The sequence below is a fragment of the Lagopus muta genome, chromosome 3, assembly GCF_023343835.1.
Source record: "Lagopus muta isolate bLagMut1 chromosome 3, bLagMut1 primary, whole genome shotgun sequence".
NCBI classification, from domain to species: Eukaryota; Metazoa; Chordata; class Aves; order Galliformes; family Phasianidae; genus Lagopus; species Lagopus muta.
This window is the reverse complement of record NC_064435.1, coordinates 42675695-42700881: the sequence shown is the minus strand read 5'-3', so window position 1 is coordinate 42700881 and position 25187 is coordinate 42675695. Positions and strand designations below refer to the sequence as shown.

Genomic DNA, 25187 nt, shown 5'->3' with positions numbered 1-25187 from the left:
CTTCCCACACAGCACTGTTGCTCGCTTGCCATGTATATAAAGGTTGTAACAGTTAATCACTGAGACAGAGATAAATATTTATTCAGGGACTACCTTAACGTTGAATGTTATTTCCTCCATGACGTAAACTCGTTCAGGAAATGCTTTAGCCACCTCCTCCACACTGTTAAAATACTGCACTGGCTCCTTAATATCTCGGTCTTGTTCCAGCAGCTTAAACTGCCCTGAAAACAGATGATAAACAGAAGAGTTGTAAGATATTTACATTGGACAACTGTCACTGTGGCAACTGCTGGCTCAACTTCTTCACTGTTTTCCTCGGTCAATTTTTCCGGTTATTTAGCAGCCAAAATACAAAATGAAAGACTGCAAAGAGCCTTCTGAACCTGCCATGAAGGACACCCAGTTTCACTAGGGCAGAACAAAAAGAATGTGCAGGAGCTGCAAATTTTAAAAGATCCTTTTATCACATGCTGTCTGGAAACAGTAAATAACTACTGAGGCTTCTGTGTTTATGTACTTCACTTACTGTAATAGTATCTGCACAGATAACATGTTTGGCCCCTAATAATAGAAGTGTTACAGACAGAAAACACACCCAGTACTATAAAACCCCAAACAGTAAACACGTTTGTTTTTTTGAAGTATATATTTCAGCGTCATCAAAAGGCTATGCAAGTATGTGAGGCTACAATCCTTTTCCCCCAGGCTTTCCTAACAGCGGAACAGTGTGGAACAGCATCTAGTGCTTAATTACAAGCTAAGCCCTCTGAGAACTTCAACACTGCAAGAAACAAAACCATACACATATAAAATCCTTTTGAAGGTGGTCAGCCTCAGACAAGCATTAGGAAGAATCATCTGTTGCTTTCTCCCATGTTTTCAGTGTTGTGGGAAGCAAGGGCCAACACCAAGGAGCAATTGCTCTTGTGCGTAACAAACACCAAGTTTAGCAGTTTGTTGTATAAATGCAGGCATAATGAAAACTCAGTCAGATATGTTGCTGTTTGTGTGACAAATCAGCAGAGCAATCTCCCCAAATTTAGCAATGTTAACAACTAACATTAACTACTACCAGGCTAAAGGATGATCTCAGTGAGAGAACAGCATAGCAAGCCTCCTTGTAAGGAGCAACTCAAGAAAACGAGTAGAAATCCAATTAAAATCTGAGATTTGTGCATCTTCTGTAAAACATATTTTAAAATTAGCAATCCACTCAGGCACTGGCTTATTGCTCACAGCGCTCAACTTCATGAAAATTCATCCAGTACATGTCAGCCACCTACAGAAATATTCCCAGTCCTTCAGCATTTTTGTGCACCACACACAGTTTCTCCTACATACCCCCATCAGACAGTTCAGAAGATTCACCTGTACGGAATAGCTAAAGATGCTGTCATCTCCCACGTGCTGTTTTGCGACTGTTTAATAAATTACTGCACTTCAAAATTCAGTTCTCAGTGTTTTTCTAACTCTGTGTCTGCTTCAGGACACACCATCATTTGAAGTCCAGCCAAGTCAGCTCAAGTATTTCAAGATCAATGCTACTGTTCCTGTTGCAGGAATAGGCAAACCTTTGGTCTGACCTGGTGATGCTGTCCCTGTAGTGAATCACACTGCTGTCATAGACTGCAAGAGTGGTTTCACCACATCAGACCAAAGCTCTGCCTCAGAACCTGAGGCTCAAGGACGCCCAGAGCGGAGAAAAGGTTTTAGCTTACTAGCTCTAAATTTCTACCCTATAAATTTGTTTCCTCAAGGTATCTTAAAGTTTTAACATAAACAGACACCCAACCTGAAAAAATGTTGGCATTCTTCTTCCACAGGCTTTATAGTGCTTTCAACATTAAGAGGAGAAATTTCAGGAGTGACAAAGCTATGCCTGCCACTACAGGTAGCCATAAGAAATCTACAGCAGATGAGCATTTGAAAAGAACACCTTACATACGTAGTAGAAACATATCAGCACTGTGCAGCCCATTTTGACGCAAAGCAATCAAGGAGGAAGCATGCAACTCCATAAAACTTGCTCTGGCTAGAGAAGCTGGAAGTTGTGTTGTTGATAACGGACAGAGAGCGAGAGATGAAGGAAAAACAACTAGGCTTTTTAATCCCCCAGTTGCTACACACAGACAGTGTAGTTCTGGTTGTGAGACTTCCCTGTCAGCCACTTTCTAACTTGGAGAAAGATGCTCTTCCCAGATCCGCAGGTCCTCCTCCCTCCAGACACACAGATCTCCTATGAAGGAATTTCAGGAGTGCACGAACCAAGTGAAGGCAGACCTTTACCTATGTGTGCCAAGACATCATACAGCAGCAGAGGTTATGCACGGCACCAGGGAGTGATAGCCTGATAGCACAGAGAAACAACCACTCTGGAGCACAGAACCAATGACAGTATTCGACAGTATTCTGCATATAGTCACTGGAGATTAGATGTTTTTACATATGACAGAAGTTGTCACAGTGTTCCCCATGCGTTAACTACTGGATGTAGCTCACTCCTGCTTGCTTTGGAGTTGCTCTACAGGGAGCACAGTTGCCCCTCTTCAGCTAATGGCACAGCCACCTGGATGCAACCCTACTTGATTGCCCAATTTGGGATCTAGGGGTTTGATCTGTAAGATTCCCAGCTGCAGTCACCATTTGAGGCAAACTGTGATTACAATTTATAATAGCATTTCACACTTTAAGTCCCCAGAGGAATAAACAAACAAGATTACTGCAAGTTCTAGAAACCTCAGACAGATGTGCTAAACTTAGTGGGGTTTAACACCCTTACCTACAGAATGAAGCTGAATACAATATTGCGCAGAAGCTACATAATAGTTGAAAACGGTGATATATTGCGGAGATAACATTTTGCTAGTTCAGAAATAAATAGGGAAATCTTGCTCAAGAGTGGGAATTGAGTTAAGCACAATGACAGGGTATGAATTCATATGAATAACAGAGAAGAACATCATCTTCAACAATAACATTATCTAAACAAGACTCACCCAGCACTCTGAGTGAGGTCTTTAATTCTAGGTCCTTTAGTTACTCTGTCTGGAAGTGTACTAGTATTATTTTACTATGACTGTGATGTATTTAAAATATGTAGGTCTGGTGGCAACAAAAAGTCAGTCAATCCATTACAACTCAAATGTCTACAAAATAGTCCAAAATTCCTCACCACAGAATAAAAGCTTTAGGCTGTCAGCAACCAGAAGGATCTGCTAGCTACTGCCAGCTTGCACAAGTTCTTGTAAAAAAACCAAAAGCATCAGCTGGAGTATTGCTTCGGTACAAAGAGATGCTCAGAACCATCTATGTAGCTGTCTGTGTCATCCTCCCTTCAGCTAAGCTGCACAAACACAAAGCTGTCTGTGCCTTCACTGCTAATGTTCAGCAGTTCATGAGGAGGCTGACTACAGAGGAGTACATACAGATCCAAAAGCACATAATAGAAGGGCAGCATTAATCTTCTCCTGTTACGAAATCAAGTATTCTGTGCATGGAAGCTGTCAGGACTGTATGTTAAAATGCTTTTCCTTTGGAATATTCTCTGGATTTTCTATAGACTTTTTTGGAATTTATTTCTTCATTGAGAAAGGCAGACTTTTCTATTGGAAGGAGAGAAAAAGGGCAGAAGAGGGGCCTGCAAGACACTTACAAGCCAGATGTCAAGTAACTAACAGAGAGGAAGCAGACAATTACTTATTATGTTCCTCCCCAGTCTCTCAAATTGCCATAAAAAAAAGAGCATAGCTGAAACACAAGTCAAATGGACATAAGTCTTGACTACAAGCTGAAATGGAATTTATTATCATTCACAATAGACAAGATTCCATCAAGAGACTTTACAAAACTGACAGCAAGCTTCAATACATTACCGTACAATTTAACTGTGCTAATCAGAAATGTGACAAAAGAAATGAAGAAAACCTAAAGCTACGCCTTTATAGAACTATCCCCCTTTCTTGTGCTGCTACAGAAAGAATAATGAAATATTCCTCTAGTAAATCATGTTCAGAAAGATCAGAGATTCGTTATATTTGCATGGTCCACTGAGCAAGTGTGGTTACTCCTTTGCAGCCAAATGCAAGGGAGTAATGAACGACTACTGCAAGCCTTATATCTCTTTATCTCTCAGTCTGGCCTCTGGCAGACAGAGTATTGAAACAATTTCATTCTAGTATATATTATCTACACAGATTATGAAGCCTTATTTCCGTGTGAAAGTACTTACAGCAAAGACTGTAAATTCACTACTAAAGGAAATGAATCTGGAAAGATAAAATGCAGGGAAAGAATTAAACCAGGGCTTATCCCCCCAGTTTATGGAGGCATTTATTAAAAATGAGTAGAAAGATCAGTCCATTCTGCCTCTTGCAAGAAGCCAAACACTTATGAGCAGGATCTGCCCTAGGTCATTAACCAGACCTTTCTGTTCCAGCCTTTTGGCTGCTTCTGCCACTTCCACTGCTCAGGCTCTTGCAAGTTTATGGATGTACAGAACTGCAATGCATCTCATTAAAGTATTTCTGCAATGTAAGGTCTGCTGGTCTTAGCTGCAATCTCCCCTTCACACCCAAACACCTCAGCTGTTATAAATGTTCTGACTTATCTCCAAAACAACAACAACAAAAAAATCGGACTATTCTGTAAATAACAAGAGAAAAGTAGCTGTATGTCATCAATAGAAAACATGGAAGATCACCAAAACATCTGCTCAATTGCGTTCACTGCTAGACGTTTCCCTAAGGAGGCAGGAGTTGCATTGTCTTTCAGCAGCTTTGATTACTTAGCAAGTCTCACAAGGCAAAGTCTTGTGCTTCTTCAGAATATGCAGACAGCACAGCGGGGCAGCCAAAGTACTGCAGAGGTTTATGTTTCTTATTATTTGTTGACTGCTGACTGCACTTCAGTATTTCAAAGAATAACAGACTAGAATCAAAGAGAAAAGACTCACTGCTTCCAGATCACCACAACTTAGGAAAAAGACTATTTCTGTCTATGGTTTTCTATGCATCAAGATGATAGGAAACAACTTTGTCTTCCACTCCAAAAGGGTGATCCTTGATGTAACTGAGCAGAGTTGAGTAACAGAAACCTAAAGAGTAAATAAGAAACAGTAAAGAGGGCAAACACAGGTAGCTTGCTAGATGCTAGGGAGAATGTCAGTTTATTTCCTCACTTTTCAACTCCATCAACTACATCATATGCAAGAGTTGTTCTTCCCTTCCTAATTTTCAGATAATAAAGCCAGTCAAGAACAATCAGTTTTTAATCTGAATTGACATTGCCAAAATGTCACTGCATAGAGCCCACATGTGGCATTTTAGTGTTCCAAAGAGCGCTGGTGTGACACTGGTTGAAGATGCCTAGACCTGAAAGAACGGAGAAAGACCAAAGAACACTTTGAACATGAGAATGTATCACTAAATCAATAACAAATGGTTTGGCAGACATGCAGAAGTAACAGAGAGCAGAAAATTAATGTCTTCCTTTGCTTCTGTCATTTTCCAGCTTGCAGAAATCCAAAGCTTGTTCCCAGCTCTCTACAAGCTAGATGTTTACCCTGGAATTTAGGTGTTTAGTAGCAGAAGTGCTCCTGGGTCTCCACTATAGATAGGACAGTTGAGGCAGAAAAGACTTATAGAGGAAAATGGCAAATACAAATGGTACGCTGTTTTTAAGAACACTATTTTCAACAACTAAGGGAGACAGCAGAACTCAAGTCAACTTGTACAGACAAAAGAAAGGACAGGAAAGCCAGTTCCTTGCTCCATCTAGAAGGATTCCTCATCAAATAAGTTACTGGCTTCATCCTGGACTGGAACCTGCCAGTGAAATGACATGGGTATGATTCTTTGGAAAGTTAATCCCCTCATCAAATAAAGAGTAAGGAAAACCTTCCTGGTACAGATTCAACCTTATCTGTCACATCAACAGCTTCTGAGAGCTATATAAAAAAGGCAGAGAGGTAGGGTGCAAAGATGGAAGTTTTTCTGAGTTATTTGTAAGACTTTATTATGTATTGTACCCTGTTAAAAGCTACAGGAGGTTATAAAAGGGCAGAGAATACAGCAGGAAAATACAAGAGTCTCAGCTTCCAAAGGGTAAAGACTGCCCACAAAACTAGAAAAGCTACAATTGAATCTTACACTGTAATCACCATGAAATAGCTTTGAAATACTGTCTCTGTTTTTTAAGAGTCGCCTGTCTATACTTCTTCCTTGAGGGGAAAGGGATAGAAGAGTACTTCCCGTGTCCCCATCTGTCCCCAGTCATTTGGAAATGTTGGGAATGAATTAAAAAAAAAACAACAGATGAAAGATGAACTAGGGACATATCTAAGTAAACATAATACAATTAGAATTCATCAAGTGTACTGGAGCTAAACTTATGGCCCTGTGAAGCAGAGGGCAAGGCACAAAGGCACATTCAGTCAGAGATTGTGCAATGTTTCATGGGGAAGGAGCCCTTCAGATGAATAGCTTTACTTCTCAGAAGTATTATCTAGATTTTGAAGCCTTAAATGCCTTTATTTCTCTCCGTGTTATGTCTGCTATACAATACCCGTTCAACCACAGCAGAATGAGTCAAGCATCAGAACCCAGTGAGACATGTTGGAGCAGAGCATCAGCAGGCTGACGCATCACCTGCTCATATGCATACTGGTGGAGAGATCAAGGGAGGGAATGCAACCAAGTTTCCCCACGCAGCAACACAGTGATTGTGCTTCTCATCTAAACCTCTAATCCCGAGCTGCTAAAGCAATGGAGATGATACAGTCTAGCATTCTATTTTCCAAATCTTACTGTTATGACTCTTAAACAGAGTAAAAATGTATCTGATTCTACTGGCGGCATTAGGCAGACAAATCAGTTCAAATGGTGACTGATGATAGTTTGAAGCAGATTTAAGTAACCGATTATGTATGAGAGGGAAATTTAGGTTACTGATTATGTAAAATGACGGACAGGAAACAAGTCTAACCTCTACCCTTTGTTGCATAAGTTATTATCATCACAAATGCTAGATTACCACAATGAAAGGTTTCATTTCATGGGGTCACGTTGGAGTGTCTGGACTAGTAAGAAGTTGACCAGAGTCAACTTAGTCACTGGGTTAACATTCAATCTAACTCATAATTAACATCATTTCATTCCTTTCCCACATGCTACCAGCAGACACCATGAATGCTCCATATGCAGTTTTCTGTCAGCATTCAAGTTCATACACTTAAGAGGCCATGCAGAGCAGACTGGTGACTACTGCAGTCTGACTTTCCTAATTACTACCAAGAAAAGCCATTGCTGGTTTCCTGTTGAACAGTTAGATCATTAACACACATGAAGATGGCACGCTCTCCTAGTGAACAGCAGAGCTAATTCAGACTGCAGCACAAGGCAGCAAGAGCAAGAGTAAAGTTACAGTGAGCCCAGCTAAAACAATCCAGAACTTGCATGATAGTGTTGAGATGACTTTGTTTACAAGCAGATGTCAGATAAAAAGCTTTCCTTACACGCTTGCTATTCTTTTCAAGCTGCAGTGGAGTGCCACTTACCTCTCAGTTAACAAAATGCTAAGCCACTAAGAGCTAACAACTCTCATTACTGCAGTGGAAACCAGCATCCTTATGAGAACCCTCTGCTGGAAATGCTTGTCACCACTGATGATTTGAAATGAAGGTAAAGCCAATGTGTCCTCCGCCTAACAAATGCCTCCTCCAGAAACTGTCCTCCCTATGAAAGGCTAAAAAAAATATATAGAACCAAATGTGAAAAAGTATATGACTACAGTCCTTATTGTATTTAAAATCATTTGTCTTTCTGAGTAAATACATCACTTTCACTTATACTTCATACATCAAAGCTGAGTTAGAACTAAAAATCAGACCTGAAGAGTAGTGACTCAGTTTAGATATATGAAATCAAGTTCAGGATGAAACTTTGCCTTGAATGGCATTCAAGCCCCTTACCTTACTTAGCCCAGGAAATTGAATGTTGATTTCTAGTATTAATACTTATCAATAAGTGTATGCTTTTTGAAATTAAAATTCTAATTTAGTAATAAGTAAATTCTATTTTTTGGGAATTGTTCTAACCCAAGCAGATTTTCCTATTTTATCAAAAGGCATTAAATACATTGAAAGTTAAGAAGCAGTACAGGCTTAGTCGGTCTGTAAACTTATTCTTATCTACGTGATCTCCTCTCAGATCATCAGTATACATCAGTTTCAAGTCATTACAAGAACAGGGCTGTCTACAATAGATTAACATTTAATTAAGGCACAGAAGAAAGTTATGATGAGAGTAACAGAATAAACCCCTCGTTAACATCTGAAATTAATACTACTAGGTACAAGCAGGTTCAAACAGGCCATATTAGAATACCTGTTACAGATTAACTAGACAGCCTGGAGATTTTTTATCACAGCTGCATCAAAAAATTCTGCCTTCATCATGGATTTACTCATTAACATCTATTCAGGCTGATGTTGCCATCAGCAATGGTGCAGTTGTAGCTCATAACATGTGACTCCAAGTTCCAAACTCAGCCTAGTCCCTCACTCAAGAAGACACCTTCTCATGGGAAATCCACATAGGAAGAAGCATTTCTTCCTTTTCACTCTTGGTTGGTATAGCAGAGTTAAGTTTCTTGTGCAACTGAAGTATCAATGAAAAACTGAAGTGTTTTTTACGAGCAGCAGTATTCCACATTCCGAGCTCAGTTTGATTAGTCATCTTCCACTTTTGGTGTCTCACTATGTTCGAAAAGGTAAAGAGGGACTGTATACTGACAGTGAGTTAAAGTATATTAAACACAGATTGTACTTACAAACAGTAGTTCAATATACATCCTTATTACTAATGGCCACAAGAAAATGAGGATGTTTATTTGAGGTTAAATAAAAACCAAATGGCATTCAAGAAGAATTCTGTCTACCGATGGCGATGGAGAAATCTTATACAGACAGACAGAAGAGACATCATTCCTAGAAGAATAACTGAATGTGGAAAGAAGGTAATCACTTTAGCGGACCAAAAGTTTACTGCATTGAAGAAAGCAAACTTTTGCAATTTAGAAACCACCAGGTCCCAGTCTCAGTGCCAGGCCTGCTCTGAACCATATCACTTCATTTTGATTTGCAGAGAAGTGCCTCTACGGGAAGAAAATGAAGGTGTGCAGAAATGGAGAAGCACGTTTTTGGATTTCAGAGACTCTAAACAAGCAACTTCTGAATTTGTATCTTACACAAGTTGCTGGATTTGGAACCCATCTTTCAGAACAATCGTTTGATAGAACCGAAGTGACTTTTCTAAATGACATCATGCACATTCTTTTACATCTTGTTAAGCCAAAGCTTTTGCTAAAGTAACAGCAATGGCTGCTAAGCTTAATCATTAACTTTGTCTAACTCAGCAGCAGCTTTTACTTATTTCATAAACACATAATGCTCACCAAAACTCAAGCTATGAGTGTTCCTGCCCCACCGTAAAGACAGGCCTGCACTCAAAAACCCACCACCTCTTTCTGCACTTTTGCTGACAGAACCTTTTCATCTGACTACTCCCACACTAAAATCTCCATTTCTACAGCCTGACTTTAACTGCATTCATTGCTGTCATGCTGCTTGAGTAGCCTTTTGTGCCCTTCAGGTTCTGACCCTGCTCCCCGTTACGCAGGCCGTGGTACGAGTGTAGGCCGGTGTGCGGTAGAACAGCCCAGCTGACAAGGACTGCCATGCATGCAGCACTGCTGCTGGCAGGCACGTTTGGTGCAATAAACAAAGCTAAAGAAAAAAAGCATTCACAGAGCAGAAATCTTTAAAATGTATGCAGTCCAATACTGTATATAAAGTGCTTTTGTTTCATGCTCAGGAACAGGTTTTATAATTAACTGAAAGGGAAGAGTTTTAAAAACCAGGAACAATGACTGAGTCAGCAGTTCCAGCTTTTGGTAACTCACAGGGCTTTACATGAGGCAGAATGAAATGCATGTTTCATTCAGTTAGACATTTTTATCAATGCGGAGAGAGACTTCAGAGCCTGGGCTTGGTAGCCTGAAAGAATGTCTGTGCATTATATACTGTCTCATTGTTCCATAGCTTGTATCTCATTCACTCACTGAATACACATGGTTCACAGTCCCTAGTGCTGTATTTCCCCACCCTGCCTCTCAACTTAAATCTATTGAAATATTTCATGCAAATTATTAGAAGTCCTGCTGCTCTAATAGCTCCCAATACTTGCGTATCGACAATATAATGGAAAGGCTGTTGGTTTTTTTAAGCAACTGAGAAGTATTTTGTTAGGAAAAGCTCTTATTTTTTCCTCTCCCTCATTCCCCCTTCTCTCCCCCCCAAAAGCCTGGCACAGGCTGTATCTTAGCCTACGTATTTATAAAATGTTCAAATTGGGTGTGAATGCAATTTATTATAGCTCTGACCACCAGCAATTATGAGCAAATTCTGGAAAAAAAGTTCACTTTACTTCTGGAACAAATTAGACAACGTATTTCAAACTGAAATGAAGCCAATTTCCAAAAAAACTCCTTATTTACACAGTAGATCCAGCTTTGGCAAGAGACCTTAGCTGAATAAGTGTTAAATCTACTTAAGCTACAACTAAAACTATGTTATCAAAAACTCAAACAATTGTAATTGTTTAAGATAATTAAGTTAAATGATAGACAATCTGAAAAGTCACAAATTAAATACATGTAATAAGTTATGCCCTCAAACTTTTGTTGTCCATAATGCTGGAATATCCAATAAGTCCACAAAGTTATTTGCAGCAAACATTTCTAGCATTTATTTACAGCCAACAGTCATGTTTACATCATCACCTCAGCTGAGAAGGTGTTTTGTGACCTGTATTCTGCATGCAGTAAGCCATCTTTTCAATCACTGTGTATAAAGCCGTAAAGTCTGTCAGAATCATTTATCTGGTTTCAAGTACAACCCAACGCTGATTCAAGGTTGTGCAATTTATCTACTTAGTCAAGAAAGCTCTCAATAACAGTACAAAATGAATGAAAGCAGCTTTTAAGAATGAACAATTTGGCATACATTCACAGCATATGTGAAAGTGTCACAAAAAAAAAAAAAAAATCAGATGAGCTGAAAGATGAGTGAATAGAGTTAGTGGATAAGAGCATACTGCTTCAGCATCATCGCCTCATTTAATTTTCATTTCTCCTTAAAAAACCAACAAAGACAATAAATCTAAAATTCAGATCTAAGCAAGATAACATCTTCCTTAGCATTCAGTCACACACATTGTTTCATGATCCTGTTCAACAAAGTACCTTAAATAAGTTGGTTATCATCTAAAGCCCTCTTTGGCAGTTCAGATGGTTATAGTTGAATCCAAATGGTGAAAAGAAACAGAATACCCAGCCAATTTTTCCTGTTAAGTCTGTCAGCTTACCGAGAGTAAATGAAACCCATTAATAGAGTCTGCCTGGCCTAAAACTGCCTGACAGAAAGTAAACAATACAGACTACACATTTTGTGCTTTAATTTTTGTGTTTCTAGAAGACCACTCAGGTGATTTTGTTTTCTCCGTGTAAGTGATAATGAAAAGTTATACTGTGCATTGCTAATGCTTCCTGAAATTATAGTGAATACCTTAGTTGTGTTTATAGTGAAATCTTTTCTCTAAAACTGGCTTGGGGCATCTCCGGCTAAAAGCCATTTTTGTACCATTTTGCAGCCTTTCATGGAAAGGGCTGTGAAGTGGTAATTATCAAAGTGTCTGGTCTCCTATTCATCTTTGAATGCACGCATGTTTTCACAGATGCTAGACTCGATATGTTATTACACACTAATTTGTAAGTACAGAAGCTAACACTATCAGCGGCAAATGCTCTACAGAAATTCTCTGAAAGACATTCCCATGGAAAAACTTTTCCTCTAAAACAAAGCCATATCAATGCTACCTCTAAGCCTAAAATAATACTAACATCTCTGGATCAAAAAGAAAAGTTATTCATAGAATAATGAAACTAAATCAATACTAGGCAGTTTGTGTGAGCACAAAGATTTAAGGAGGTGAAGAAGCCATGGATGGGATGGGGAGGGACATCAACAAAAAAGACAGCATTTGAAACACTTAGAATTGGTGTACTAGAGAAGTTGTGTGAGAGAGAGACCAGATTATGCTTAGACACCAGAAAGACTGGTAAATCAAGCTGGAAGCAACTCAAAATACAGAATTGTCAAAAGATCAGTCTCTGGTAATGTTACTACGAAGTACTGCAATAGTTTCCTTACCAGCCTAATGTTACCTATCAGGAAAACAGCTATTTCAGTTGAGTTTTTTGAACACAGGGAGCAGAGCTGCAAAGCTGCAAAAAAGATACAACTTTCAGATGACACAAATTGCACTTCTTGAATCAGTAATTTCATAAAAAATGTCCTCTTCTTCCTTGTTCAACTACACTACTGCATACCCAGCAAGAGCAAAGCTCATCAGCATAAGTGGCCTCCCCCCAAATACGGAGCCTTCTCCACAGGTACAGGAAAGCATACTACCATGCTGCAGAACACTTGGAGAAGGGTCACTTGCTGGAAATACCCCAGCACTTTCCTCACACTTTCATGGAATCTCAGAATGGTCTGGGTGGGAAGGAATCTTTAATGGTCATCTAGTCCAACCCACCGCCCAGGGATGGGACACTTCTCACTGGGTTAGACTGCCCAAAGCTCCGTCCAACCTCACCTTGAACGCTTCCAAGAATGGGGCAGCCCCAGCTTTTCTGGCCAACGTATTCTCGTGCCTCATCACTCCCACAGTGAAGAACTTGTTCCTTAATCTAAACCTACCTCTTTTAGTTCAAACCTGTCACCCCTTGTCCTATTGCTACATGCTCTTGTAAAAGTCTCTCTGTCTTTCTTAACAGTCCCCTTTAAGTACTGAAAGGCTGCAATAAACTACCCCCCAAAGCCTTCTCTTCCCCAGGCTGAACAACTCCAACTCTCTCAGCCTGTCTTCATTGGACAAATACTACAATTCCCAGATTGCACTTGCAGCTGTCGTCTAGACCCAATCTATCAGGTCTGTGTATGTCATGTGCTGAGGGCCTCAGAACTGGACGCAGTCTACCACACTGTGTTGCCCTGAGGGGATCAGACCCTGCCACTGAAAGAGTCTCCCAGTAGAAAACTTGGTCAATGATACTTGTGTTCACACAAAGTAGTCATAGGCACAGCTTTCACAGCCTGGACACATGGAGCTACAGCTAATAGGCTTATCAACATACAGTTTCACTGGTCATTTAACTAAACTGATATACAACACATTTAGTTCAGTCCCTGAAAGATAGTGATCAGCTCAGCTAAGTCAGATACAGTCAGATCCCCATGTCACATTATCAGCAGGAGGCTCTCTGATGGATGTCAAAATCTTTAATTTCAGAGTCCTCACCTTTCTTCCTTGCAATTGTTTGTTCTCTGACACAAGCTTTCCCAACGACTCTCAATCCTGAATTATTCAAGTTGCTGAATACCTGAATGGTTATTCAGGAACTTGGGTTATTCTTCATCACACTCAAGGTGTGGTACTCCTGCTTGGCACTTCATGGCTGATCACACAGCTCAGCTGCCGGCTCCAAGAAGATGCAGCTGAGCCAACTTTCAAAAAACTGTATGCCAGCTGACCCAAGATTTTTCTTGGACAGGAGTCAGGAAACCACACTACACTTTCCATCCGATTCACATTAAATGAGCCTTACAATATCCCAACACCACAAAGCGACTAACATCTGCAATACGATAGGAAGGTGGCTACTTTCCACAGAAGAGAAGATGACTGGTGTATCCAAACAGATTGAAGGCGTACAAGCGTCACATACATTATCGCAGACATCTGCCTCCTTCAACCAACAAGCCTGACAGCAGCCATGCAGATAGAGCAGCACAGGGTTTAATCCTCAGCACTGCACTCTGCCTTACAGAGACTCCAGGCAGGCAAACCTTGGTTGCTGCCACACACTGAGCCACTGCTGCTTCCCTGTTATTGTCACAGCAAGTCAGTGCATGCTGTGAGCTTAAACATTCACAGTGCTGTGTGGGCAGACCTGAAGAGTCTCACTTTCAGGGCTTACCAGAGCGAAGTCTAAAGCCTATCAGAGAGCTGATGTGTGAAACCTACTCTCCTCTTTTCTCAGAGCTGAAGGTTTAGCGTTGCCCTTTATATTATTTCCGATGCACCAATACTACTGCTCACCCCCTCCCTCACAAAGAATTATATTACTCTGAAGAAAATGAAAAGCAACCAAACCAATGTGTTGAAAATACCACCTGTGACTCTCTAGAAATAGCACACCCGGAAATCAGTCTGACCAACATTTCCTAGTAGAGTATAAAATGCACAGGGAAGAAATCTATGCCACCAGAAATGATTTTTTTTTCTTCTAGCATTAAAAAAGCTTTATAAAAATTAACAGGCATTATACTGAGAGTAATAATAATAGAGGATAACTTTGTGACATAGTGCACACTTTGTGCACATAGCTCCATAATGATCAACAAAAGTAAACTGAACCAGACACTACCTTCAAAAACAGAAAAACTCTGTAATTAGCAGCTTACACATAACAGAAATAACAAGCCCGCACAATTAACGTCTCCACACAAGATTATAGCAGAAAGCATGAGGGCTAATCCAGGAAATCCAAATAATGTAATGACGCTTTCTACTGAAAAATTAAAGCATACATAGAGCTCACAATATCAAGCTTTCTAACATGTTTCCGCTTTACCCAAACTCTGTTTGAAAATGAAATCTTCACCTCCCTTTTGAAATCCGATTCCTCCTCCACAGCTGAACTCAAGCAGTGTTGATGGAAATTACATGAGGGAAACTAAGCAAGTACTGGGTTGCCTGATCCATCTTTACCTGAGAGTTCAATCTCTGCATAGTAGCAGCTTGTTAGAATGACAGCTCTTTCCATACAGATGAAGGGACTAGGGTGATAATCACAGAATCACAGAATCACCCGGGTTGGAAGGGACCCCAAGGATCACGTAGTTCCAACCCCCCTGCCTAGCAGGGCCACCAAACATACACATTCAGATCAGGTTGCCCAGGACCCCGTCCAGCCTGGCCTTAAACACGTCCAAGGACGGGGCATCCACAACCTCCCTGGGCAGCCCGTTCCAGGGCCTAACCACTCTCCTAGTAAAGAACTTCCCCCTAACATCCAACCTAAATCTTCCCTCCTTCAACTTAAAACCATTTCCCCTAGTCCATAATAATCCATTTCTTTTTACCCCCATTATTGTACTTCTTCAGCTTCTTCTTTAAGGTCCACAGTTGGGATCTCATTGCTCATTGAGCAATTCCTCCAAACCTATAGTATGAGCTCACCAGTTTTGGCTGTCTCCTTGAGAAAAACTTGTAGAAGTACTGCACAGATGCAACTTAAAGACATAGAACAGATGGTATTTCTGCTGGATCAGCTCACCCATCATCCTCAGGAGCTGCCCATCAGGAAGTTCTGGGCAAAGCACAGCACTCTAGCTGCCATCAGCTGAACAACAGCTACACTAAGGAGAACAACATGAGTAGGAATTTGATTAAAAAAAAATCCTTTTTTTTTCTTTTTTTTTTTTTTTACACACAAATTTCACCAACAGATTAATTTTCTGAAGAAGAACACAAGCCTGCACACTTCATCTGCTTTTCACTTTATGCTGGCAACTTTCTTGTCAGGTTTTTCTTTTTTTCAGCAGTCCCCTTCCAAAGGATCTTAAACTTCCTATGAAATCTATTTTGCTGAGTGCACAAACTAGTTCTGTGTTCAGCAATTTGATTAAACTTTTCTGCCCCTTGTGTAGATCTGAAGTGTGGGAGTTACTTCTTTTCTGCAGCAGAACTATTCTGACACCTTCCCAGTGATTTCTGCCCACCAAAAAGATGCATGGATACAGACCCAGGTCTGGATAAACTCACAAACTGGTAAGCAACTTGCATTCATACTACACATCTCTTTCATTCGATTCATTTTAGCTGATGATTTAAATCCAGTCTCTCCCAGCTACAGAATCAATCTTTTTGCCCCAGTCAAAATCATATGCACATAAAGAAAGAATTGCTCCAAGCAATCCTTGTAGCAGAGCAACTGATTGCACAATGTTATGGCCAGGGAACCATGAAGATGGGAAGCAAGATGGAAGTCCAAACTTCAAATCCAGCAGGGCAAGAGATACATGCTTGCAGTCACCATTTATTGGGTGGTACCATTTTCCATTTTTACTGTGGATTTGAGAAGTCTTTCAATTAAAAAAAAAAACAAAAAAAAACACACACACAAAAAAAAACCAACAAAAACAAATTAACCAAAAAATATCAACACCAAAAACCAACCAACCAAAAGCAAACCAAGAAAACTCTTCAAACTGAATTCTGTCAATGTAACACAGAAAAATTAACCTGCATCCCTCTGGTTAAAGAAATGTTTCATCAATACAAGTCAGGCAGCAGGATCTGGAGCTATGCATACGTTCTTTTAATGACTTCCAAGTAGTGTTTGCTCATTACAATAATTAAAATAATAGCTCAATTCTTTCAGGGTCGATAATTTTCTAAAAATTAAACTACTTTATTTCAGCATTCACCATGCAGAGTAGGAAATCATTCTTATACCAGAAGGGGGTTCCTTCTCACCAGGCAATTTAAAGGATAAGCCTTGATTTTGCAGTTATGGAGAAGGCAGCCAGCACAAGGGGGGGTATTGTTAGAACCCCCTGCCTTGCATGGGCATGCTGCCTGCCCCTAGGGCAAGGTTCAAAGCCTTACACAAAGCTGTGGAAGGGGCAAGCCACAATTCATTGTCTGCCCTGGTTTTCTCCTTGCCCTGGGTGCCAGAGCTGATGCCTTGGAGACAGGTCTCAAGGAGCTCGGTCTTGGCTTACTGGCTTTCTTGACAAAATCTCTGGTGAGATTTTGTCAAGGCTGGTGAGAGCTATGCTGCAACTTACCCCTGCAGGAGCAGAGACATGGTTATGCTGTTTATGTGCATGGGAGTTCTGTTTCATTTGGCATCAGGACTGATAAGAAGAATCAAACAGAGGATCGGAGTAAAAGATTTATTTGTATATCAAAAGCAAAAGCCAGAAGCCACTGAAATAGCTTAAAGAGGGCTGGAAGAGTAGTACGAAGATCAAGCATTACACTGACAGATATGCAGATGGCATTTGTAGGCAAACCTCAACAATTTTACCCCAGCTAAATTTCAGTAACATTTAGGTACCTCTTCATAATTTTACTTCAAATATTTAAGTACCACTAAATTAAGGAAGTTTTAGGGAAATGTGCATCACTGTGACTGACTGCCCCACTCCCTCCACATCAGCAATGTTTTACAAGAATTACATTGATTTACCACATTTTATTCTTTAAATGGTGAGGAAAAAAAAATGTTTGGGGAGCAAACCTACTGCAGTCACAACTGCAGGGGAAAAAACAGCAACTCAGGAATACAGACAGAGAGGAACAGAGTAGAAGGAAGACCTAAAGGATGCTGATGTGAATTCTTAAAGCTTCTGTGTTACATGGGGTCACTGCAGTTTCTCACTCTCAGGAACAGGTTATGTGAAATTCTGGAAAAGGCCAAGTGCAGACATAGCAGGGGAAAGCAAATCCATCCATGAAGACCACTGCCTTTTATACAGTCATTCAATTCTTCCCACATAAACTCACCCTTGCAATTTCCCTTGTCATTTGAGAGCCTCATGCCTAGAAGAATGACGACAAATGAGAGCAAAGCATGTAATCTTACCAGGTGCGAGAGCAAATCAGAAGGATGAGTAAAAGATTTTCAATAGTCTGTGGGCTCTCTCCTCAGTGGAAATCACAGCACAGCTATACAAACCTAAGACAAACAGCCATGCAAGCTTGAAATATCCATTCAGAATTTGTACAAATTAAGAGTTTACCAGGCAAACTCTTTCCACAGCCTCATTTTGTGGTTTTCTTCACTTCTGTACCACTGCATTACACACTACAACACTGGAAGGTTTTCTTAGGCACTAGGTATGGATAGCATACAAATACTTTTACATTTTTCCTATCCTTATTTATAGACACTTATTCATTTGCACTTGTCTAAGATCTATATACCAGATATGTTTGATGCTGTCATTTCTCCATAAATAAACAAATAAAAACAACAAAAATCACTGCAAAATGTTGAGGGGGTGACAGGGAGAAGAACAGGATGTTTTTTAGTCCAACTTTTTGGCTTTGAGTGTATTCCACATGTATTCCACAGACCTGAATCCCAGCAGGACAGTCTGCACATCCAAGAGTACCAGTGTGCATGTTAGCAGCAGCTTGAGACATCAAAGAAGGCTGCTGCCAATATGTGCATTAGAGCACTCAAACACCCCCTGCCAAAGCATGCAGAGCTGCAAACTGAATCTTCCTAGGCAAGAGGTAGGAAAGGATCAAGCAGCAGCACTGAATCCTTTGCTTTTGTGTAATGGCACTAAAGCTAAAAATAGATTTATACAACATTCATAATCCTTAATCTCCCTTCAAATCAAAATGATTGCTAGATTTATTAGTGATTACAGACCCCAAGAGATTTATTTGTAAATGGCTGGCTCAGACTGCTAAATCCTTCTTGCTTTTGTTTAGCCAGTTTGCTGACCTGGTAACTGTGCAAAGCATAAATTTTAATGAGAAAAATATCCAACCACCTCCTGCACATTAAACCTTTGTAAAGAAAACCAACCAAACAAAAAAACATCATGAAGAGGAAAAAAAAGGTGTGGGGTCACAAACAGTGGTGGGGGAAGGGAGACCTTTTCATAAGTAGATGAATGCAATGTTCAAATAAGGTCCAAATCTTCCATATAGACAACGTATTTAGTGGTTCCCTGCACAACTAATCTGTTGTTACTCATTCTTTTTTGCTCAGTATAGATGGACCCTGTGTAGCAGGGAACAGGCTTTGGAGAACAGCCCTCATTTTGTTCAGCACAATACAGCCTTCTAAAGCCTCTGCCGCCACTTGAACTATCAAGTTGTATACAGGCAATAGAAGGACAATTTTGAAATGAATAAAGCAAATAACTGGTTTTAGTCCCACTAGGATATAACACTGCATCCCTGCTAAGTGCCAGTGCAACTTTGTACGTGGTATTTTCCACTCTTGGGATATTTCTTAGCTTTTCAGGAGAGAGACAGTTAATAGCACAGGGAGCATACCTGCAGTTGGATGTTGGGTGAAGGTTGACGATAAAGGCACAAAGTAGGCTGCTCATCAGCACCCACAGCAGCTTAAGGGCCAGTTGCATTCATATCATCACAAGGTTTTAAGGTGCAGAGACATTTCAGATCACAGCCAATGAAAGCTTGCTGATCTGCCATGACTCACCCAGATTTATATTCCCCCTTACAAATTTGGTAATACAGAAAGAAATATAAAACACCTATGGTATTCCAGAAAAAAATTCCCACCAAAAACCATTTTTGTTGGACGACGGTATTTTCATATCACAACACCCAAGACTCCAATTCACATACTAAATGTATTCCACTAAAAGTTTTAACATACTTGTATTCATCAGGGCCAAGAGAAATGCAAGCACAATTCCCAGATGATGAAGGAATTCTCATTCTCAGAGTTAGAAGTGAAAGGAGTGGGCTGAAAAGGGAAGTGTCCATAGATACAATTGCCAAGGAGTCTCCAAGAATGAAAATGCGCTGCCTGACCTGAACCTATTCCAGTTTCAGATAGTTTGAGAACAGAACATTTGTTTTCAGGAGAAAAAAAAAAAAAAAAGAAAAAAAAAAAGTGTTTCCATGGCTTTTCTGGGTATTTGAATTTGTTTTCAGGGAATTTTTAGTAAAATGGTTCAGATAATATTAAATAGTTCAGAGTACTTCTATAGGTGGTGAATGATAAAGCTGTAAGATTTTTGGCTCACTAAAATAACACTTTTATTGTACAACAAATAGAAAAAAATCCCCTCTTAATTTCAATCAATCAATGACCATCATCAGCACGAGTTTTCCGACGATTAAACAGAATGGAGCTTATTGATCAGTTAAAAAAAATTCACAGTGTTGCATTTTTGCCACTTCTTACATTCCATGTAAGAAGTTTGCCTTCTCGAAGTGGTACTTGGGAGCTTCAGGCTGCAGAGTCCAAATGTGCCAGAGTACAGACTTGGCACTCCACAAACTCCTCCGAGGAGAACGTATGAGTGATCCCTCCCACAAGAACACCTGTGCTGAGCTATGGGACAGGGGTCAGGACTCCTGCAGAAAATTCTGCACTAACAGAGATTATTTTTAACATTTTTTTGGCAACTGTTATTACCAGCGCTATAACAAAAATTGCAGAAAGTAAAAAAGGGGAAAAAAAAAAAATCAAGATCAATCATATTGTTATATGTATCAAGGACTTAAATTCACAAACTACAATCCTTACTGTGAAGCTTAGAGATAGTAGTCCTTTAGCTAGAAAAAAGGCAAGTCTACACCACAGCAGCAGTGCATCCATCATATCCCAAGAAACAGGGCTAAAAGAGAGGTGAGGATTCAGAGGAAGCCATTTGGCATCTCTCCCAGACAGTCACTAAGTCTTCTCATTCCACTTCTGCCTGAAGCCCCAGTCCACCAACTTGCACGGGAGGGCTCCCGAAGAACTAAATTATGACCTGGCTTAAGGGAAATACAGAAGAGAACATACCGCAAAGGAAACGAGTAGCTCAAACTCAGAATTACTGCATCAGACCACAGGAATGATTGAAGGCACGGATATTTGGGGGGAGATATGAAAAATCTGCAAAAAATCTGTGATAATTCGTACAAAGTCTTAGACTACAGAGCTTAGTTTTTCCTTTTACCTCTTGAAAAACTGAGTGGATACTTGACTAAATTAAGAGGCAACCAGCAGGCAGGTGGCAAAAATTTCCTGTATGGGAGAAAACAAGAGGTTGAACGAGGAAGAAATTATGCACACCAGAACAACCACTCAGATGTGTGCGATTACTTCCAACTTGGGCGCCTGAGGACTTGAACCAGCAGGATCCAGTTTTCACAAGTTAACAGCCATGAGCACTGAGACCTTTGAGAGAAAAGGGAAAAGAGGGGGAGGAGAACAGGCAAGTTAGCCAAGGAAGGCCATCTGGTAAGTGAACTTAGGCTATGAACTCAAGACCTGCCCATACTAGGCTCAAACATCAATAGGATGCCCCGGAAACACCAACAGCTAATGGAGAAAAATTCCTTTACTTCATCAAAACTGACTAAAAATTGAAGTGTCTAATTTAAAATAATTTCACTATGTGCAATAGCCAATTAGTCACAAATTACATACAAAATAAACCTCACAACAAACTGCAAAATGAGAACATTCTTAGTATTTTTGAAAGCATATTCTCATCAGTTAGGAATAAGTGAACAGTAAAATCACATGGAAATGCCAAATTATCTTCTGGCAGCATTTGTAAACTTCAGAAAGCAAGGATGCAAGGAAGAAGAGGGAGGGGGAGAAAAAACTCCCACACAAATTCCCAGCTCCTAGCATAAATGGAGAACAAAACGAATTTGACAACAAGCCATGGCCCTGGAGACATTCAAGGCCAAACTGGACCAGGCTCTGAGCAACCTGATCTAGCAGTGGAGGTCCGTGTTCACTGCAGGGGAGTTGGACTAGATGACCTTTAAAGGCCTGTTCCATCTCCAAGGATTCTATGACTCTCATTCTATAATTCAGAAGGTAGGGAAACAGAAACATGAGAAACCTAATGACTTCTATCCTTAACATGACACCTTGAAGTATCTCATACAGCTTCCTTTTCAAGGAAAAGTAAAACAAAATAAAACTTCACCAGTGTATGGTAGACAATAAGAGAAGGTTCATTCCTTTTCTCATCTTGCTGTTTAATTCCTAATAGCTTCTTACAAAATAACTCTCACAAGAATTGGAATAAAACTTTCAATTTTAAAACTAAGGTTTCAGTAGTACAGGATCAGCTTTTAATCATAAGCAGAAGAGGAATTCTAACACTAAGAAGAAATTTTTCCATAGTCCTTAAAGAACTGTACAATTGGATTTGGAAGGGAGCTCTGGAAGTCATGATGTCTGAACTTTTGTTCAAAGCAGGACTAACCTCAAAGGTGGATTCCGCTACCTTGTTCCATCAATGTTTGAATGTGTCCAAGGATGGAGAACCCACTGTGTCTCTAGAAAAATCTGTCTCAGGGTTTAACCACCATCACGGCGATGCAGTTTTTCCTTACACCCAAGTAGAGTTTTCCCCATCAGATACTGCATGCTTTCCTTTCTGACTTGTCTTCCAGAGCCTGAGCTGCCTTTCCTATTACTCCATCTGGTTGGTGGAGGATCACTCCCCACCTTTTCCTTCTCCAGGCTGAATTTCCTCCAGCTTCCCTCATACATCATCAACTAAAGCCCCATAACCATTTCACCGACCTCTTGCTGGACTCAGGGGATCACCAATTACAGACATACTAAAATTTGCAGAGAACTTCAGGATCAAAGTTTATGAACAAAATCATCTTGAAGTCACTCTTTCATCACCACCTAGTTCCCTTTATGCAGTATATTGTTGCCACTTCACTCAATATCTAAGTATTAATAATTTCATGGTTTTCCCTATAAAGGGTTAACAAATACTGGAAATAAAAGCCAAGCCTCCCCTACTCCCAAAATAAGTCACAATATATGTAACATGAGAAATATCCATACCACCAATTGCTTGGTTCCAGTTTTTCTTCCTTAGTTCTTTTTTATTACTATTATTATTAAAGCTTTCAGGATGCATTCAAATAGTATCTTCTCACTTTTCTTTAATAAGAATGAAATAAAGTTGAATTGGCTCCAGAAACTGTAGTGTTAGGCAAAGTAATTAATTAAACAATTATCCAAACAAAATAATAATAGTAAGAGTTGATAGAAATTCCTGATGGTAACTTGCTACCCCCTCCTTGCTCCAAGAACAAAAGAGCTAAAAGATGTTCCTCTGACATCACAATCAATAATAAGATTAATTACCTTAAAGAACAGGCAGAAAGACCAAAACAGACACTTTCAAAGAGATATTACAAAATGCCAGTCATGGGAAAACCCTTATTTCACTCCCATGAGAGCTGCTAATCTCTCATTTAACTTCCCCAACATTTTGCAACATAAATCATGAAACCAGAAGGAGCCAACATAATCATCTAAGCCTAATCTCTTTGATAGTAGAAGCCATAAGACTGCAATGAACTATTTCTTTTGAGTTATGTTGCATTGCCTACTACAGAGTTAATGCTTATGGATTTGTGCTTTTTCCAAAAGGGAGAAAAATTTCCAACTTCAATCTTGATTGAAATATTCCCAGGGAAGAAAGTTCAACCCACAAATTCACTTTTTTTTTTTTCTCATATTCACTGCTAACTTTTTGTTTGCTTTCATTGCTGGCTCTGTCATGACCAGGTCTAGCAGGCATGCTCAGTTCACAGAATCACAGAATCACAGAATTGTAGGGGTTGGAAGGGACCTCCAGAGATCATCGAGTCCAACCCCCCTGCCAAAGCAGGTTCCCTACACCAGGTCGCACAGGTAGGCATCCAGGCAGGTCTTGAACATCTCCAGAGAAGGAGACTCCACCACCTCCCTGGGCAGCCTGTTCCAGTGCTCCGTCACCTCACTGTAAAGAAGTTCTTGTGCATGTTTGTGCGGAACTTCCTATGCTGCAGTTTCCAGCCGTTATTACGGCTAGTAAGTAGTAGTTAGCAGTTCTTACATTACATAGCTTAATTCCACAATTTTGATAAGGTAAAGCTCTTGGAGACCACAGATGAATAAAACTTCCCTCCCAAACCCCTGGAGTTTGCGAGCAACGCATTATTTTTGAGCCCATCATTTTTATGCTTATTCTAGAAACTCTGCTTTACCACCAACTGCTTTACTGAAAACCAACCATAAATTGTATGGTTGCTGTCGCATCAGTCACAAAGAGAAAAAGATTTGTACATGCTTCTGTTTTATACATCCATTGATTGCATTAGGACCACTTACCACAGAAATCAGACAATCTCACAGCGGGTAATCCAGACATTTTCAGAGCTAGTGTTTCTTAAAATAGCATTCTACTATAAGCATAACTTGTATTTCTCCGTTCCTGGACATGCAGTTTTTATTTTGGTCTGCTTTGAAGTAAATATCATTTTACAGCAGATCAATTTGTAGCCTGGTTTCATTTACTTCTCATGTTCTGTTTGCCAGACGTTTAATTCATTCATAAAAATACTAAAAACACAAAGATGAAAAAGAAGAGATATAAACTCATTTTATACAGCTTCAGTTCTTAAACAATAGAAACCAGATGTCCAGAGATCCTCTTTAAATCCCTTCTCTTCCCCCCCTTTTCTCACTTCCAGTAAAGAACTTACTGTCTTTGCACCAATTTTGGCAAATGTTGGACCTCCTCTAAAAAACATCCAAACCATCTGCCTAGGCAATTTTTGCCAGTACGTCACATCCTCATATTTGGTAAAGTTTCTGGAATAGTTGGAATAACTTGTTTCCATATGCCTTGCTAGAATTTAAGTCCTCTGTTTTGTCACAGCAGACTGAGGGGATAATTCATTTGTCACACTTGATGCCTCTGAACTACTTCTCCTTTTCTAGAAGGTGCAAACCAATGTTTCCTTCAAGTGTTGCATTACCTATGCTGTGATTATTTCTGCTGCTTTGATCTGGACGTTAAGACTCCATGCGGACAATGAAGATTCTACTGAGCTGACTGATGCCTTACGAAGTGCAAAGAGAGCAGAATGATATCATCCTACAAACCAAAAGCTTTCTCAGACACTTCACCCCTCCCCTTTCCTTGAGGCAACATCGTGACACTAATGACTCATGTTCAGATTTATAAACAGAAGTAAACTATTAGAGAACTTGTTTTCCATACTTAAATTTTCAGCTTAAAATAAGGTCTTTGATGTCTGTTGCCAGCAATGTGCTTGAAGCCTCCCTTTCAACCTTTTTTCACACTCTGGTTTTAAAGTGGATTCGCTTTCAGCTGTCAACAATTTTCCAACTGTAACCATCAGTGACTGGGATGGCTGATTTTCAGACATATCAGAAGGTCATTTTCTAAATAAATACAGACATAACATAGTGGTAGATATAGACCATAAATACTACTTGCATGAATGCCA

At 39.9% G+C, this 25187-nt stretch overlaps 1 protein-coding gene across 2 annotated transcripts in view; it reads right to left on the bottom strand.

Moving 5' to 3' along the window:
- The window catches only part of GAREM1 (GRB2 associated regulator of MAPK1 subtype 1), a 100341-nt gene that overhangs the window by 23096 nt on the left and 52058 nt on the right, over window positions 1-25187 (bottom strand). The window contains exon 3 of one of the 2 annotated variants that reach the window (XM_048939427.1): window positions 94-224. The exons of the other annotated variant lie outside the window; for it this stretch is intronic. Coding sequence (XP_048795384.1) covers window positions 94-224 — 131 coding nt within the window. The remainder of the gene's footprint in view (window positions 1-93; window positions 225-25187) is intronic. 2 annotated transcript variants of the gene reach the window in all.